At 38.5% G+C, this 18,872-nt stretch overlaps 1 protein-coding gene across 1 annotated transcript in view; it reads left to right on the top strand.

Moving 5' to 3' along the window:
* Positions 1 to 1,328: 1,328 nt before the first annotated feature.
* The window catches only part of IscU (Iron-sulfur cluster assembly enzyme), a 38,132-nt gene continuing 20,588 nt past the window's right edge, over positions 1,329 to 18,872 (top strand). Inside the window, exons 1-3 of the mRNA XM_089244319.1 lie at positions 1,329 to 1,483; positions 8,182 to 8,295; positions 14,421 to 14,531. Of these exons, the coding sequence (XP_089100445.1) occupies positions 1,382 to 1,483; positions 8,182 to 8,295; positions 14,421 to 14,531 (327 nt within the window). The 5' untranslated portion in view covers positions 1,329 to 1,381. The remainder of the gene's footprint in view (positions 1,484 to 8,181; positions 8,296 to 14,420; positions 14,532 to 18,872) is intronic.

Raw genomic sequence — 18,872 nt, 5'->3', positions numbered from 1 at the left:
TTGATTAAAATAATATGAAGCTCCAATAAAATGCAATTTTCATATTTTTTTCTTTTAACTGCCTTTATTTTGCCTTTTTGTTTCGTTCGTCATTATGATAGATCCGGGATATTTCGAATGGGCGCTCGTCTTAAGCTTTACATGGGGAATTTTGATTTCTGAATCAATCCTGAGGTGCTCGATGACAGAGCCGTAGCTCGGGGCAAACAGCATTTTGCCGCCCCCGTGCCTCAAAGTACTGGAAGTGCTCGAGCGTCCTCCGCCATTGTGTATTTATGGTTTTGCTGCCTGTAGGCGGTACAAATTTCGCCATCCTTCTTCCGTTCCACTCTCATATTCTTGAATACATGTTACTGAAATATATGCCGCCCATCCGAACCTTCCGCTATGTAGATGTAGTATTGAGAAAAAAAATATTAAAAATTTAGAACTTATTTTACGAGCCGCGATAAGTCAGCTCTCTGGCCTATAGTATTTAAGAAAATAATCGCTTGGGTTGATTTTTTCCTCTTCATTTTGTACTTATTACTTTGCTTTTAAAGTGGTATGTGTACGAAAATTTGACAAAAAACAGTTTCGAATTGAATTTGAAATCTAAAATTGTCTGTGTTCGAGTTTTTGTTCAACATGGACTGGAAATATTTCTACACTATTTTAATATAAACAGCTGAAAGGCATTATATATGCTAATGTTTTGCATATATAATGTTTTTCGCAAAAAAACAGTCATATTTTTTCAAATATTGCTTGTTCAAGTGTCTTTAAACATTGTCCCTCTCTCAGCAATGAAGTGTTACATGCTTTTGTAGAATTTTTCAAAAACTAAAATGCCGAGAAGAAATTTTGTGGCACAAGATATGGGTAAATTTGGTTATTTCTGCAAAAGGTTCCATGTTGTTGAAATTAATATTCGAAAACAAATAACAACTAAAATTGTAAAAGCTCTCGTTCAATTGTATAAATATATCCACAGAATTTGAGAAAAAAATCGAGTTCTTAAAGTGAAAAGAAAATTTTTAAATGATATTCAAAAACGAGGATGTTTTTCATTGGGAAGCATGGAAAGCCATGGTTTGTTTGGGCTTACTCGGTCCCTTTAATAGAGCGATCACTGACTTCATCTAGCAACCCAGATTTCCCATGCTTTCTCAACGGACTCGCTTGTAGCGTCACCTCCTGTTATTCTTTGCTCCATGGATTTTAATCGTTGATTTGAAGTATAAAATGTCAAATTGTCTTCGTAGAAAAAACGGGATCCGTCTAAAATAAATACGGGACGTATGGTCATCATTAAAGGGTCATAAGAAGTAAACTGAAGTACTAAACTACAAAGAGAAATCGTTTGTGGTCAGAGGCTGAGAGCTAAATCAAAACAAACATCATGTACGGCGCACGGCGTGCAATTTCTCGAAGCGTTAGTCCTTTCTCGCGGACTGCTTTGCCGACGCTGTTCAGGACCAGCAAGGCTTCGTATCACGAAAACGTGAGACATTTTTTTTTTCTAGCCAAATTACTTTCACGGGGGTCTCCGCCGCTTCTCAAATCAATTACGCAATCACCTCCACAATTTGCGTTCATTTCGACATTTGTCACTTGATAGCTCTTACTTCATTTTAAGCTTCCAGGGTAAAAAAGAAAATCGGTCATTGATATAAACTTCAATATTAATCTTTGTTCGATATCAATTTGTTGAGAAATGTGCTGAACTCCCGATAGCATGTTTTCCTAGAAGCAGGTTTTCTGCGCCGCGAGCAACGTGAATTGCCCTGCGCGACACTCCTTCCATTCACCAATAAGAAAAGCAGTATGACTGTTTTCCTACAGAGCGCGATACGTCGGGCGTGATTGCTCGACTGCTTCTGGAGTCATATGCGCCGTGCGTTTCGCCGACCTTCTCTTCCGTTCAAACCGGAGCATGCAGACGACAGAATAGTTGATGCCAGGGTTATCTACTATATAACAGCCCTGAGCTGATGCACCACACTAGGATAAAACAAACGCGTGGCGTGATTATGTAATATATTTCTGCCAATGCAAAATGATCCAGTTCTGTTCACGCGGCGCAAAAAAATTACTCTGAGTTAAACCTGACTTTAGGTGCACAAAAGCAAGCCGATTTGCCTGTCCCGCAAAACAATTTGTAGAACAGGAGCAGCTGTAGGATCCCTTTTTTGGCAATGCATTGGCGATTTTTTTCTTTGGCTAGAAAAATGTCCAAAAGCATGATGAGAAGTCGCCAAGAATAAAACAATAGTGCTTTCTTGCCAAAGAAAACAATTTGCCAGTAAATCACTGAAAAATTATACTGTGGCTGTTAACCAGTCATCTGGCCAATTAGCTGTCCCTTTTTGATGCTTCCAGTTCAAAATCAATGTAGGAAAAAAATTTTTTAATATTGATTCTTTTGACTCCCTCTACTGGTGAGATAATAAAGTAGAAGGATGCCTGTGCAGATAGCAGTTGTTTGGTAAATTATCCCATCATATCCATAGACTGAAAATTAGCATGGCATCCCATTCTTTCATAGGCACCACTATAATGTATGGCCGCAACGTCCAATTCCAGCATAGCCAGATAGCAGGTTAAAACGACAAACAAAGCATTTGTGGACTAAATAAGGGATTGAAATTAAAAATATAACATCTGTAAACCAGATACGAATTGAAAATAATAAATACTAGGACTATTTTAAATTACACAACTGTCCGTTCTGATATATGGGTCATTCCCAAAAAAAGTGTACAGACTTTTTCCAAGACTTTGTAATTTTTTACAACATTTCAGAGCACTCTGGTGGTAATTTTAATATTTTTCTAGTTTATTTAATTCTCTGTCATGCAGTGTTTCTTAATTTGTTTCAGATGGTGTCTAATTTTTTTTTAATCTTTAATCTAAGCGAAACGTCAAAATCTGGTTGTACCAGCTTCAAAAAAATTTTAAACAAAGAGACTTGGTGCCAGGGCCGTCATTTCAACTTTTTCCAGGGGTGGGGGAAAAGAGCATGTACTCAATGTACACATATATATATATTTAAAAAAAAAAAATTTCTTATGAAAAATTTTTTTGTTCATGTCCCAAAATTTTTCCCATTTTAAAATGTCCACTCTGTTACGGTCATTTGGGAAATATATTTTTACACCAGAGTAAATCTGATAACACTTTTGAGCTTATTGAAAAGTTTACTTTTAATGCTTAATCAACAATTTTTGATTTGACTTTTGCAAAATGACTTAATATTTATTCTATGTCTTTACTACTAGATTTTTCTTGGTCAGATGTCCACTCTGTTACGTCATTATCATAAATTAAGATTTTTTTTCCATCTATATCAGCATCTAGTGAAAGCACGTGGAGATATGCTTCAAAATATAATAAAAGTTTTCACAAATCATTTAAATTTATAATGAAAAAATAATAATTTAGGCTAATTTGTCCATTCTGTTATGTCTTCCAAAAACTCAACCAACGACACTGAATTGAAACCATGATTTAAAGTTTTCTTAGTTAAGAGGTTTTGAAGTTTTAAGTTAAATTTAATAAGTTATCTATTCAATTTAAACCCTTCACCACATTCTCCCCATCATGTTATTTTTTCAGTTAAATATGAAAGTTAAATAGTACAGATCGTCAAAATCACTGCCAGTGTTTGGATTAATTTCAGTTTATATCGTGCAATAAATTTATATTTCAAATTACTGTTCTGCCAACATATGCATAATTCTTTGCCCCACCATAGTCTCTATGGCAATATAATGTTAAAAAATATGGCAATATAATAAATATACACTGAAGAGCCAAAAAAACTGGTACACCTGCCTAATATCGTGTAGGGCTCCCCGCGAGCACGCAGAAGTGCCGCAACACAACGTGGCATGGACTCGACTAATGTCTGAAGTAGTGCTGGAGGTAATTGACACCATGAATCCTGCAGGGCTGTCCATAAATCCGTAGGAGTAAGAGGGAGTGGAGATCTCTTCTGAACAGCACGTTGCAAGGCATCCCAGATATGTTCAATAATGTTCATGTCTGGGGATTTAGGTGGTCAGCGGAAGTGTCTAAAGTCAGAAGAGTGTTCTTGGAGCCACTTTGTAGCAATTCTGGACGTGTGGGGTGTCATTGTCAGTGAGGTGCCTGCTGAAATTGTCCAAGTCCGTCGGAATGCACAATGGACATGAATGGGTGCAGGTGGTCAGACAGGATGCTTACGTACCTGTCAGAGTCATATCTAGACGTATCAGGGGTCTCATATCACGCCAACTGCACACTCCCCATACCATCACAGAGCCTCCACCAGCTTGAACAGTCCCCTGTTGACATGTAGGGTCCATGGATTCATGAGGTTGTCTCCATACCCGTACACGTCCATCAGCTCGAAGCAATTGGAACCGAGACTCGTCAGACCAGGCAACGTGTTTCCAGTCCTCAACAGTCCAATGTCGGTGTTGTCGGGCCCAGGCGAGGCGTAAAGCTTTGTGTCATGCAGTCATCAAGGGTACACGAGTGGGCCTTCGGCTCCGAAAGCCCATATTGATGATGTTTTGTTGAATGGTTCACACGCTGATACTTGTTAATAGCCCAGCATTGAAATCTGCAGCAATTAGCGGAAGGGTTGCACGTCTGTCACATTTAATGATTCTCGTCAGTCGTCGTTGGTCCCGTTCTTGCATGATCTTTTTCCTGCCGCAGCAATGTCGTAGATTTAATTTCTTACCGGATTCCCGATATTCACGGTACACTCGTGAAATGGTCGTACGTGAAAATCCAAATTTCACCACTACCTCAGAGATGCTATGTCCCATCTCTCGTGCACCGACTATAACACCACGTTCAAACTCACTTAAATCTCGATAACCTGCCATTGTAGCAGCAGTAACTGATCGAACAACTATGCCAGACACTTGTTGTGTTATATAGGCGTTGCCGACCGCAGCGCCGTACTCTGATTGGTTTCATATCTCTTTATTTGCATACGCATGCCTGCACCAGTTTTTTCGGCTATTTAGTTTATATACATAAACCTTGTAAATTGAATATCACTTATTGTGAAAGAATTTGTTAACCTGAAAAAATATGCTTTGTGGAAAAATTCTGAGAAGGTAAGGGCTGGGTGAATGTTGTTAATGAAATGTTTGATGTTGGCAATCAGGGGATCATTCAATATTTGAAGATGCACTACCGAAGAGGAATCATGCAGAAAAGGACTGTTCTGACAGAAAAACAAGCTTTTCAGTGATTTGTATTTTGATCGCTTGATATATTTCAATGTTATGCGCAATAAGAGTATCGTTTTAAGTATTAGTGGTTGTCTAGATAATTTAATAACAGAAATCAACATTACATACATGATGTAATAAACTTTTCAAACACTTATCTGTTGTAAAAAGAGGACAGCAGATGGTTTATATCAATGCAAGCATATATAAGCAGTTGAAGAAATTTTGGAAGGTCAAGAATCATCTTGAATCAAAGAATGTCAAATCGTTCCACTGTTTTCCCTTCAATGTTCATGTTACGCTTTATTCAAATTTTATAAGAAAAAAAAAAGATATACAGTTAGCCCCCCATATTCGCGAGGGTTTTAACAGTAAAACGTTCTGGGAGTGACCGCAAATGCGGAAATCTGCAAATAACAGAAACCATAAGGTTTTTCATTGTATATCTCGTTTATTGAACATCATGAGAAAAAGCAGGGTGACGCAGAGGTAGAAGGGAAAGTAAAACGGATCAGCGATTGTTGGCGATGATTTCTGAAAGAATGTTGTGATTTTTATGTTTTCCGTGTCTTCTTCATATTATCAAGTATGTTGGAGTATGCTGACAAGGCTTCCTCTCTACTAATTTTTCTACATGTAAAGAATGCAAAATAGAGGGATCTATGTTATGAAAATAGTCATGTTGATTTGAGCTTGCAATTCCCTTCCGCTATGTTACTTGTGATGAACTTCTACTTCTTTATCTCGATCTTCTTCATCTGGTGCTGCTTCAGTTTCAGGACCAGTCAACTGCATTAACTCCTCGGTCAACCCAATATCAAAAGAACTTTGAGAATAGCATGTATTCACTCTCACGGTACCTCCTGACTTCCGAAACGAAAAAATGTTTAAATCAATCCAGGAAAAGTGTTTTTATAGCCCAAGCCTTTTTATTGTTCGTCCAAAATACTGGGAGCTTTGGCTTATCCTTCCCTTCAACGCTCGCAGATTTGAAAATGATGGTGGGCTTTATCATGTACCCATTCGTATTTGCCCAAAACAACATAGTAAGTCTATCTCTACTTGCCTTAAAACCAGGAGTTCGCTTTTTTTCTCTTGCTTAACTTCTTTGTGGCATTTTCTTCCAAAATAGTGTAGTTTCATCAGCGTTAAACACCTGCTGAGGTGCATAACCCTTCTCTTCAATAATTTTCTACAAAGTCTTTGGAAATTTTCCAGCTGCCTCCTGATCAGCAGAGGCTTGATCACCAGTACTTTTTACATTGCGCAATCCGAATCGTTTCTTAAACCTATGAAACAACCTTTACTTGCATAAAATTCTGATGAAATAGACGTTTCACCAGCCCTTTCCTTATGGAAGAATAAAATTTTTCCCCCTTTTCTGTTACAATATTACAATCAATTGGAATACATTTTGTGTCAGTCTTGTACCTAAAAAAAAAAACATTTTCTGTACGTGAAACACATGGATCCCATAGGCACTGCAAACTTTTGACTGCCACGGGTGCAGCTACGGCTGAACGAATTTCAGATTCCTTTTTCCTGATATATCTCACTGTAGATTCGTTTATTCCGTAATGGTGGACCACAGCAGGTATTGAACCGCAGTTTAAACTGCGATTTAAACCGTCAAAAACTGCCATGTGTCAAAAGCCTGCCAACCCTGTTGTTAAAGCGCTGACATTGCTTAGAAGTGCACAGAATTTTGTCACTTCTGTGACAGTCAAGAGCTGCCTTCAACATGATGGATTCACCAATATGAAAGTAAATGCTAAACAAAACGTTCGCACAAGAACCACCTCTGATGGAAGAAGCTGAACATCTCGTGGAATTCTGACGGCAGATCAAGTTGAAGAATGCATCCAAGTCTATGAAAACATACTAACTGTTAATATTCAGACAGACGATGACATTATCGCCGTATGTAACCAAGATCTGAGTGAGTCAGAAGTCGACTTTTGACCCAATGTTTTGGGAAATTGATCTTCAGAAGCTGTGAAAACACTTAGGAACTTCTAATGGGCCAAAAATGAAATCTATAATTTCCCAGAATCAAATCACTGAATTTCTATTTCCCAACAAACATATATTCAACAAGAGTCAAAAAACGCTGAATTTCAATTCCCCCAAAAACAAAGTTCGTTTACAAGAAAATTAAATATTATCTAGACCCCCCCCCCCAAAAAAAACAAGAATGGCACTCCGTAACAATTGCTCACCCTTTTCCGGCTAACATATATGATGAATCTATCGCAAGAGATGTCGGCCACCAAGAAACAGCTTCGCCGAGTATTCATCCACCGCCGTCCCTCATTAGATCTTGACACTTCTTTACCAAAAGCTTGTACAATTGCCCACAGCCGCTTGGTTTTCCTGATCACTGCCATCCTAATTTCAATGTTAACAACCTCGGGCAGTGATCTTTTGACAACTTGCACGTTTCTAACTGAGAAGCTCGGCTCACCTGCCGAAAACTTCCCGACGAAGGATCCAGAATTTATCAACCATCAATTACCATGAAAAAAACTCATTTATTTTTAGAGAAAAAAATCATGACCTGCCTTATCGACAGCTAGAAAGAACATGATGCAGCTTCATGAAATTAACAGTTCAGCTACAAACCAGCAGGAAATCCCTATGACCCAGCGGTTAAAGAACACTGATCTTGAAAGTGCTTTATGTTAATTATTTCCAGATGTGCTTACGAATCTGAGTCAGAGTTTGTTAGCTATTGCTTCTACGCAGATTAAACTTCTTATTCAATGACAATTTATTGTTTCATGCAAATTTTTCTTCATAAGGTAATACAAATATAACATCTTATGATTATATAAATTTAAAAAAAAAGATTTCTCTGGTAACTTTATTATAAGAAAATATTTATTTTCATGTAGAGAATTGTATAAACGTTTGAATTTGAGTTCTTAGTTCATTGATGTTTAATCACAAAGATTTGTGTATATCAAAGGTCCTAGATCATTATGAAAATCCCAGGAATATTGGATCTCTGGATAAGAACAATAAGAATGTTGGAACTGGCTTGGTTGGAGCACCAGCCTGTGGTGATGTCATGAAGTTGCAGGTATTTCGTTTTTAATAAAAGTTTTTATTTATTTATTTTTTTTTCAAATTGAAAAACATGCAAATCTCTATACAAGAAATTTTCCAGGGGAATCGGTCAAAGCCGACCACAGGATCAAGGTCATCAAGGATACATAGTTTGTTTTCGAACGCGCTGATGAATGGCCACGCTTGTTGTTGAGAGAGAAAATTTTTTTACATTCGTTTACTATGTGTAGTCCTGCCGTATACATTTTAAATAAAATATATTTTTATAAAAGTATTGTTTTTTTCTCACAAATCTCACTATGGATCAGGAACCGAGTAATGTCAATCGAGTAGCTGTCAAACCTCCACAGTTCTGGCGTTCAAATGCATCTGTGTGGTTCCTGCAACTCGCGTTGCAACTCACTCTCGCTGGAGTGACAGCAGAGATCACAAAATTCCATCATGTCGTGGCGGCATTGGAACCAGAAGAATTGGCCGTGGTTGGCGACATGCTTGCTAGTCCTCCATGAACTGCGAGTGAGTGCAATGAAATGCAATGCGAAGTGACGATCGTGACTCCAGATATTTATACCTGAAAGGGAAGTGCAGTACAATCCAACTCCAGGACCGACCATCTCAAAAAATATACATCTAAGTACGACCAATAGGAAAATATAACATCAAATTTGCAATATATTGTTACATAAACTTTCACAAAACAAAATTGGCAATTACAACTATATAAACATGTTTCAAAATAAGAGATAGAGGCAGGTTTGGCAAATTCCCCAAGGGTTCCCAACTATTGTTACACAATGGAGATTGGAGACCATGCTGTGACTACAGGAGACTGAATGCTGCAACTATTCCTGACATATCCCATTCCGCACATCCAGGACTGTCTTCAGGTGCTACAGGGGAAACAAATATTTTCCACCCTAGATCTCGCAAAAGCTTTTCATCAAATCCCTGTGAGACAAGGATATTCCGAAAACAGCCGTAACAACATTATTCGGGCTGTTCAAATTTCTCTTCATGCCTTTCGGACGGTTGAATGCAGCTGCAACATTCCAGAGGTTCATATATATGGTGTCGCAGGGTTTTACTTTTTGTGTGCCGTATTTTGACGATGTTCTCGTGGCATCTACAAACACTGAAGAGTGCAAGGAACATTTGCGCCAAGTATTCAAACGCTTTTCCGAATTTGGAGTTCACCTCAATGCTGCCAAATGTGTTCTAGGGCAACCATCAGTTCAATTTTTGGGTCATTTGATCTCTGCAACTGGGGGTGCACGTCTTCCAGAGAAGGTGTCAGTCACTTCAAAATACCCAAAGCCAGACACAATGAAAGAGCTCTGACGATTTTTGGCCCTCCTCAATTTTTATCGTTGCTTCATTCCAAAAGCAGCAGAGACACTGGCACTCCTGCATAAATTTCTCGAGGGTGCCAAGAGAAACGATAAAAAGGGGATCGCTTGGACAAAAGAAGCCGATGAAGCATTCCTGAAGTCTAAGGGGGATCTGGCAGATGCAACAGTTTTGGCATTTCCAGTGGTAGGAGCATCTTTGGCTATTGTAGTAGATACTTCCGATGTTGCCATGAGCACAACTTTGCAACAACATGTGTCAGGATCTTGGCAGCCACTTGGGTTCTACTCCAACAAGTTATCTCCTGCACAAAGGAATTACAATGCCTATGATAGAGAGCTGTTGACAGCTTACTCTGCTATCAAATATTTCAGGCACATGGTTGAAGGCCATCCATTCATCTGTACACGGATCAGAAGCCTCTCACATATGCCTTCAGCCAGACTGCTGACAAGTGCTCACCTCGTCAGCTTCGACACCTTGATTTCAGTGGTCAGTTTACCACTGACATCCGACAGGGGTGCAGAAAATGTTGTGGCAGATGCATTGTCTCGGATATCCATATAGATATCCTACCATGGAGACACCATCTTCCACCGACTTCAAACGAATGGCATAGGAACAACTCAAAGATGAGGATATTCAGCAACTACTCGCCAATCCTTGCGTCTACTTCCTTGAAGATCCACTCTCTTCTAGTTGATGAATCAAAGCTTCAGCTCTACTGTGGCGCCTCTACAGATCCCATTCGACCTCTGGTTCCATCCTCGATGCGTAGGGACATCTTTTCTGCCTTGCATCGACTGTCACATCCTGGAGTGAAGGCCTCTGTGAAACTAGTTCAAGAGCAGTTAACTAGTTCTAGTTCAAGAGTTTCCTGTGGCCCGCACTGAAGGCTGACGTGACCACTTGGGCACGTACATGCATTAACTGTCAGTCTAAAGTGAGTCGGCATACAAAGAGCCCACATGGGGAATTTTCACCACCTGATGCCAGGTTTGAACATGTCCACATTGATATTGTAGGCCCTTTGCCTCCATCAGAAGGCTACAAATATTGCCTAACCTGTGTGGATCACTTCTCTAAATGGCCTGAAGGCTTCCCTATGCCGGATAGCTCTGGTGACACTGTGGCCAAGGTTTTCTATGCTGGATGGGTTGCTCGGTTCAGTTCACCTAACAGAATCACCTCAGATCAAGGTGTCCAGTTTGAGTCCTTTTTATTCACGGCGCTAACCAAGTTCTTGGGAACCAACCGCAAGAGGACCACATCATACCATCCAGAAGCAAATGGTCAAGTAGAACGCTTCCATCCTTAAGTCTGCTATTAAGGCTCATACAACTACCCGCTGGGTAACAGTACTTCCTACAATTTTATTGGGTTTTCGAGCAGCCTGGAAGGAGGACTTGCAAGCTACAACTGCAGAAATGGTGTATGGTGCACCTATACGACTTCCAGGAGAGTTTTTCATACCTAGTCGTCATCACCCAGATCCATCAAGCTTCGTTGATCAGTTAAAGACCATTATGGAAAATTCAATCCCAAGACAGACTGTTTGCCATGGAAAACTTGTCCTGCTGTCCTGCTCATGTTTTCCTCCACACAGACAGAGTGAAGAAAGGCTTAGAACCTCCATATGAGGGACCTTACCAGGTGCTGTCAAGATCGAAAAAGGTCTTCCGAATACTAATAAAAGGTCTACCAGTATCTGTAAGCATAGACAGAGTCAAACCGGCTTGCATCTGCTGTGATGACCTGGCCTTCAATGCCCACAAGCCTTCCAACGATCAGCAGGCAACAACACCAACAACTTCAAAGCATCAGGAAGCAACAACTTCAAAAGATCAACGGCCTGCCAGTGACAATAACCAACCTTTCATGACCACCCGCTCGGGTAGATGGATCAGGTTCAGGTTGCCCTGCAAGTAGTTCTCTCGCTATCGCTGGCGGGGGACTACCTGTGGGAATCGGTCAAAGCTGACCACAGGATCAAGGTCGTCAAGGATACATAGTTAGTTTGTTTTCAAACACGCCGCTGATGAATGGCCGCGCTTGTTGTTGAGAGAGGAAAGTTTTTATATTCATGTACTATATATAGTCCTGCCATATACATTTTAAAATAAAATATATTTTTATAAAAAGGTGTCTCGCTCCTGCCATCCACCACCTATAAAGCTATTGCTATAACAGATTAGCATTTATAACAGATTTATTGTTGTGAATGTGGAATCTAGTTCAAGTATCGCTATGGAAAGTTTCTTGGGCAAAATAGCAATATCCCTACACAGGATTATTTATCATGCACACAATCCTAGACAGCATGAATGCACTTACACTGATCATGGCAAAAACACTCACAAAGCATGTATTTCTCTCCAAGCACAAAATAAGACTTTTTTTACTCTGTCAAGTTGGGAGATTCTATTATTTTCTTTTATGTAAAGTGATTGTATATCAAGAATCTCTCATCAGCAACTCAGCTTTCACACGTTCTGCTTCACCTTCTAGAAAAAAAGTAAGGGTCATCGAACTTGACGTAGCCAAGTCTCATCTCGTACGTGGAGGACTATACCAATTCGTGTAAAGAGAAACAGCTACACATACAGTTTTATCATACAAAAAAATATATTGAAATGAGGAGGAAATATATATATAATGCTAAATTGAATAAGAATTTCAAAATGCTAGATAATTAAAAATGCTGAAAATGAAAAAAACAAAAAAATAGTTCAAAGTATTTAAATACATTGTAAATAATTATAAAAATAATTCAAATTTTCAAGTGTTACAAGGAAAGCACTTCATGTGCGGAGCCAAGTCAAAATCTTCTATCGCAGAATCAAAACCTGTGTATGTGGTATATACAGAGTGCATAGGCAAGTCCTGGAATAGAAGCATACTTCCAGTTGGAAAAAGTATCCAAGTAATGTCTGGACCTCAGATATACACCATTCATATTGCAAGGGGTTGTATACTTATTAAAATAAAACTAACTTTTTATTTGGTCGCCCTGTCATAACCCATTAACGATTACTTTGATTTTTTTTTTTTTTAACAAAAAATGAGTGGAACCAAAAAAAACTTAAAATTTAGAATGGCAAATTTTCTTACAAACTGGCATTCATGGGTTAAAAAACCTTAATTAGGGAAAGTTGTTGCCTGGTCGCTCCTGAGACAGACCAGAAAGTTCTATGTTTTTAAGTAATAATATTTACTGTTGTTTTTGAATTAAAATATCTCGGCAATATTGCACTAAAAGCATGGATTTTTTTGTCTGCCTCAGGAGAGGCAGGGCAGCAACTTTATAATTTGGTCTTTTAAAACGGCAACCAAAAAAAAGTTTTTATTTGGTTTTAATTTTAATAAACAAACCCATTAAATATGAATGATGCATCTAAGATCTACACATTGCTTGGATACTTTTTCCAATTGGAATTATGCTTCTATGATCAACAGTTCACAAGTTATTCCAGGATAAAGGGACTTTCCTATGCCTCCTGTATAGGGCTTAGTGGTAGGGTTTCATGCTCTTGCAGCACAACATCATTAGCTGTGAAAAGAAAACAAATCTGTACCTATTGGCATTCTTATTTGGAAGTGTGCCTATGTAGGGTGACTCATCTTCCTGCTACCCGTATTGTTGCTTAGTTGTCGTTATCACTGGAGGTGTTATTGTTGTATGACAGTTACACAGTAGCTCACGTGAAAACTGGCTTTTATTTTTTTATATGGAGTATCTCATAAAATTATTAACTCTGGTCTAAAATGCATTATATTTCTTTATGTACCATTCAAAAGATAAACTGTTATGCTCAGAAAGCGGAAACAAACCATGTATAGAGTTTTTAACTAATCGAGCTCATATATTACTGAAGGGAGTATGACGTCAGCGGTCTCTGCTGCAGTGTTGAGAAGGGTGTCACCAACATCATTCACCGGAAGATCATGTGACTTGGTGAAAACACACACAATCCCTTGTTATTTTCTAATGGCATGAATAGGAGTTTAAAACAATAAACGAGAAAGAAATAATTTCAGCATCGATGAGATAATTACAAAATCAATGAAAGAGAATTTCAGTATTAATGAAATATATTTCATTATATATTTCATTTCATTATATAAATATTATATTATGAAGATAATTTCATAATTAATGAAAGATAATTTCATAATTAATGAAAGCGATAATTCCAGCATCAATGAAAGAAATAATTTCCACAATAACGAAAGAAACAAATCCAGAATTAAAAGAAATTATTCCAGAAGTAATGAAAGAGAGAAATAATAACAGGAAATTTTCAGCATTAACAAAAGAAGTTATTCCAGCATTAAGGAAAGAAATTATTCCAACATTAATGAATGATTCTAGTATTAATGAAATAAATAATTAAATCTTTTTTTAATCATTAGATGAGTTCTCTATCCTTTTTTAATCTTTAAAACACAATATTTAGAGACTGAACTGTACATTTCAAATGGGATGGGTTCTCAGAGGAACTGTGTTTTCTCTGAGTCACATGATTTCCTTGCAATCGATATCGCTGCGGGTGGATGCTTTCTCCAGTAGTATAAGCTCGATGTTTTGACTATTAAAGTCAATATGTTTTTGTTTTTTTTTAAGTTTTTGGAATAAAAAAATAATAGAATAAAGGAATTGCTGTAGTACAATCTCCTTATTGACATTGGTGAGTTTTAAGAAAATATGATATTCTTAAATGAATAAAATGAAATATTCCAATTAAGTATTGTTTTATTTTTCTTCAAAAATATTTTGTTATTGTTATACAGATAGAAGTTGATGATGAAGGTAAAATTATTGATGCAAGATTCAAAACCTTTGGATGTTGTTCAGCTATTGCATCAAGTTCTCTGGCCACTGAATGGGTGAAAGGAAAATCTGTAGGTGGACTTTTGTTTTAACAGTTTTGTCTCTCATTTTTTGTGCACACTCTAATAGAAAAAATATATTAAATATCAAACTTTTGTCTCCTAGATATCCCTGGGAAAGAGGGATTCCATTTCAAATGGGAAACCAGTTCCCATTCGCAGCTCAAAGTTTGAAAACCTCAGAAGATTTTTGTTACCTGCATTAACACTTAAAATTAATTTTTTCTCCTGTCATTTTAAATTCTGTTTTGTATTTAACCCCTTCGCATACAAGCTTTTGACAACAAATTTGGATGATCTCTATTTGATGAATCAGCAATAAATCTAGTAACTTTGTCGTGACCTAACTGTATATTAGAAAAATGAAGAAGGGGAAGAAGAAAAAGAAGAAAAATAAACAGGAAAGGAAAAAACAGTATAATAGATAAGTAGACAGAATATAAAGTAGATTTCTCTTATCACCCTCACCCTACATGTTCTTTTTTTCTTTTACATGCATATAGTAGAAAGATGCATTACATATGGAGCAAATCGCTAATATGAGTATAGAAAAATGGAAAGGAAAAAAAAACAACTCTGATTCATAGGGTTTCAATGAAGCATCACGATAGTGAAGAGAGGAAAAAATCCAGAGAACTGGATTAAATTAATTCCACTGGTGTTTGGACAAAATATTTACTTTGTGACCATAAAGGAGTTAAATACTGGATCCCGTGACACAAACTACCAATTCAAGACATCTCACTCACAACTAAGCAATTTTGATGGTTGTGCATTTGCTGGCATCAGTCCCAGTATATGCGCCTACCATTCTCGTGGCACATTGTGAATGAACCTGTAGTGCGTTCTTATCTGTATAGATGGCGCGCCCTCCTCACGCTCCTGGTGATTGTAAAAAAAAAGAAAAATGCCAGTTGGAATTATACCACCGATTTGTATACACGTGTCATCCTCCTCGTTATGTTTCTTTCGTATATTAAATCGTTAAGTTTTCATTACGTTTTATGTCGTCACTACAAGCATCGGATCACTGGTGACCTATAGGACGCATCTGATTTTGGACATTGAAGTTAATTTCTCCATCGTTTAAATTTCGTTTTCGCGCCTTGTGCTTTCCGTTCGTACGCTCTTCAAAGATGAAACTTGTCTAATCTCCTAGTCTTTTGGATATACTATATATATATTTTTTTTTTTTCAAGCCAAGTCTACTCGTTTCTACCCAATATAGAGACGTTCCTGGAAATTCAAGGTGAGGAATAAACTTTCTACTCTTGATTTGCCGGTCTCCATACTTGCATTTGTCATGGCTCAACCTATTGCATCAGCTGAAGTTTCACGTGTTGCCTTTCGAGCCCCTCCGTTCTGGGAAGCAAATCCAGAGATTTGGTTTCTTCAAATTGAGTCACAATTCAAAACGGCAGGCATAACCGCCGATGAAACTAAATTTCACGCCGTTGTAGGAGCTCTTGATTGCAAAGTTTTGAACTATGTTTCTAATATCGTTCGCAATCCTCCCCAACAGCACATGTACGAGACTCTCAAAACTCGCGTGCTGGAGCAGTTTCAACAATCAGAATCTTCCAAATTGCGAATGTTACTCCAGGAGCTTCAACTAGGCGACAAACGCCCGTCCCAGCTTTTGCACGAAATGCAAACGTTAGCTGAGGGTAAAATGGAAAGTGACATTTTGAGAAATCTCTGGATGCAGAGATTACCTTTGCACTCCCAACAAATATTACAAGCTTCTAGTGAACCGTTAATTGGGTTAGCGAAAATAGCCGACAAAATATGTGAGGTTTCTAATGTGTCATCTAATACTTCAGCTGTGTCTCACACTTCAGAGTTTGATGATTTGAAAAACGAAATTGCTTCGCTACGGCAATCATTTGAAAGGCTTTCGCGATCTCCTAGACCATCTCGCGGTTATCGCAAACGATCTCAATCTCGTAGCCGAAATAAATTCGGCGATGCTTTGAAAAACGGAAGGCTTTGCTGGTACCATGAGCAGTTTGGAGAAAAAGCTCATAAATGTATTCCTCCATGTCAGTTTCAGGAAAACTAGTGGGCTCGTCTGTTTCGGCGACAGCTGACGAAAGCCTTCTCCATAGTCGCCTATTTGTCATCGACGTTAATACGGGTTTCCGATTTCTAATTGACACTGGCGCATCAATCAGTTGTTTTCCGAAACGCCTGACTAACTTGACAAAACCTCACAAACTCTCACTGTATGCTGCAAATGGATCCGAAATCCAAACGTTTGGCAACAAAAATCTAGTTCTGAATCTTGGACTAAGGAGGGACTTTCCTTTCGTTTTCACTGTGGCAGATGTTTCACATCCCATTATTGGAGCCGACTTTTTGGAAAGATTTGGTTTGCTTATAGATGTTAAAAATTCTCGTTTGATCGATAATGAAACATCGCTATCAGTGAATGGTTTAGAATCCCAAAACGGCTCTTTTGGTTTAACGCCGATCTCTGGTGATTCTCCATACCACCGCATATTAGCCAAATTTCCTCAGCTTACCAGCTCAGTTCTAAATGCAGTTCCAAAGAAACACTCTGTCATGCACTTCATCGAGACTACGGGACCACCGGTTTTCGCAAAAGCTAGAAGATTGTCTTCTGAAAAACTTGCAGCTGTTAAAAAACAATTCAATGAACTGTTGCAACAAGGTATAATTCGGCCCTCAAAAAGCCCTTGGTCGAGTCCCATCCATCTTGTACCCAAAAAAAGCAACGAATGGAGAATTTGTGGGGACTTCCGCGGACTCAATGCAATAACCATCCCAGATAGATACCCGCTTCCAAATATACAGGATTTTTCCATCAACTTGAGTGGTAAAAAGATTTTTTCAAAAATCGATTTAATAAAAGCATATCACCAAATACCAATCAATCCTAAAGACATTCCCAAAACCGCCATAATTACGCCCATTGGGCTATACGAATATGTTTATATGTGCTTCGGCCTGAAAAATGCAGCTCAAACGTTTCAGCGTTTTATTGACGAAGCATTTCGTGACTTAGATTGTTGTTACGCATATCTCGATGATTTGTTAATCGCTTCCATTGACGAAAAATCTCATGAAGCTGACTTAAAACGTGTTTTTCAAAGACTAAATGACTATGGTATCGTGATCAATCCATCTAAATGTGTATTCGGTCAACGTCAAATTAATTTTCTGGGTTTTCTTGTTTCTCCCGATGGGATTGCACCTTTACCAGATCGAGTACAAACATTGCTCGATTATCCATTGCCATCAACAGTGACTGAATTGAAGCGTTTTTTGGCAATTGTAAATTTCTATCACAGATTCCTTAAAGATGCCGCCAGGGTGCAAGCTCCTTTGCATGAATTAGCAAAAAGCAAGATAAAAAAAGATAAAACTGAAATAGTTTGGTCTGAGGAGGCCAAGTCTGCTTTTTTGTCATGCAAGCAATCAATTGCCAACGCTGCACTTCTCGCCCATCCTGTTCCGAATGCAAAATTGTTTTTGACTGCTGATGCTTCCGACACTTCATTGGGTGCAGTCCTTCAACAGCAAATAGGAAACAAAACCCAACCATTGTCATTTTTTTCACGCAAGCTCAGTTCGACTGAAAAAAAGTACAGTACATATGACAGAGAGCTCTTAGCAATATATTCGGCTGTTAAGCATTTCAAGCACATTTTGGAGGGACGCAACTTCATAATTTTCAGTGATCATCGTCCTCTCACGTATGCCTTCAAACAACGTAACGATAAATGTTCTCCCCGGCAACTTAGACATCTTGAATATATTAGTCAGTTTTCGACAGATTTACGATATTTGCCTGGGGATAGTAACGTCATAGCTGATGCTTTCTCAAGAATTTGTGAAATCCACACTCCTTGTACAATCGATTATGCAGAATTGGCACGGGCGCAGGCAGATGATGATGAATTGCATACCTTGCTTCAAAGTGAAACTGGGCTTCAGCTAAAATGCTTCGATATCTCCGGTGTTAATATCTGCTGCGATGTGTCTACTGACGATATACGCCCGTATGTACCCGTTTCAATGCGACGTCTAGCGTTCGACTCTGTGCATAATCTGTCCCATCCTGGGATAAAAGCCACTCTAGGTATGGTACGCAAACGATTTATTTGGAAATCGATTGCGAGAGACTGCAAAGATTGGTGTCGTACTTGCATCGCTTGCCAGAAGTCGAAGGTTATCAAACATACCAAGTCTCCTTTAGGCTCTTTCCAGGTTCCTGATTCTCGTTTTGCACACGTTCATCTGGACATTGTCGGACCCTTGCCTCCCTCTAAAGGATACACGTATCTCTTGACGTGCGTTGATCGGTACACACGGTGGCCCGAAGCGGTA

Source organism: Pholcus phalangioides, unplaced genomic scaffold, assembly GCF_987345545.1.
Source record: "Pholcus phalangioides strain wild (caught in Gottingen) unplaced genomic scaffold, Ppha-v1.0 ptg000015l_1, whole genome shotgun sequence".
Lineage (NCBI taxonomy): Eukaryota > Metazoa > Arthropoda > Arachnida > Araneae > Pholcidae > Pholcus > Pholcus phalangioides.
This window is presented reverse-complemented; position numbering and strand designations above follow the sequence as displayed.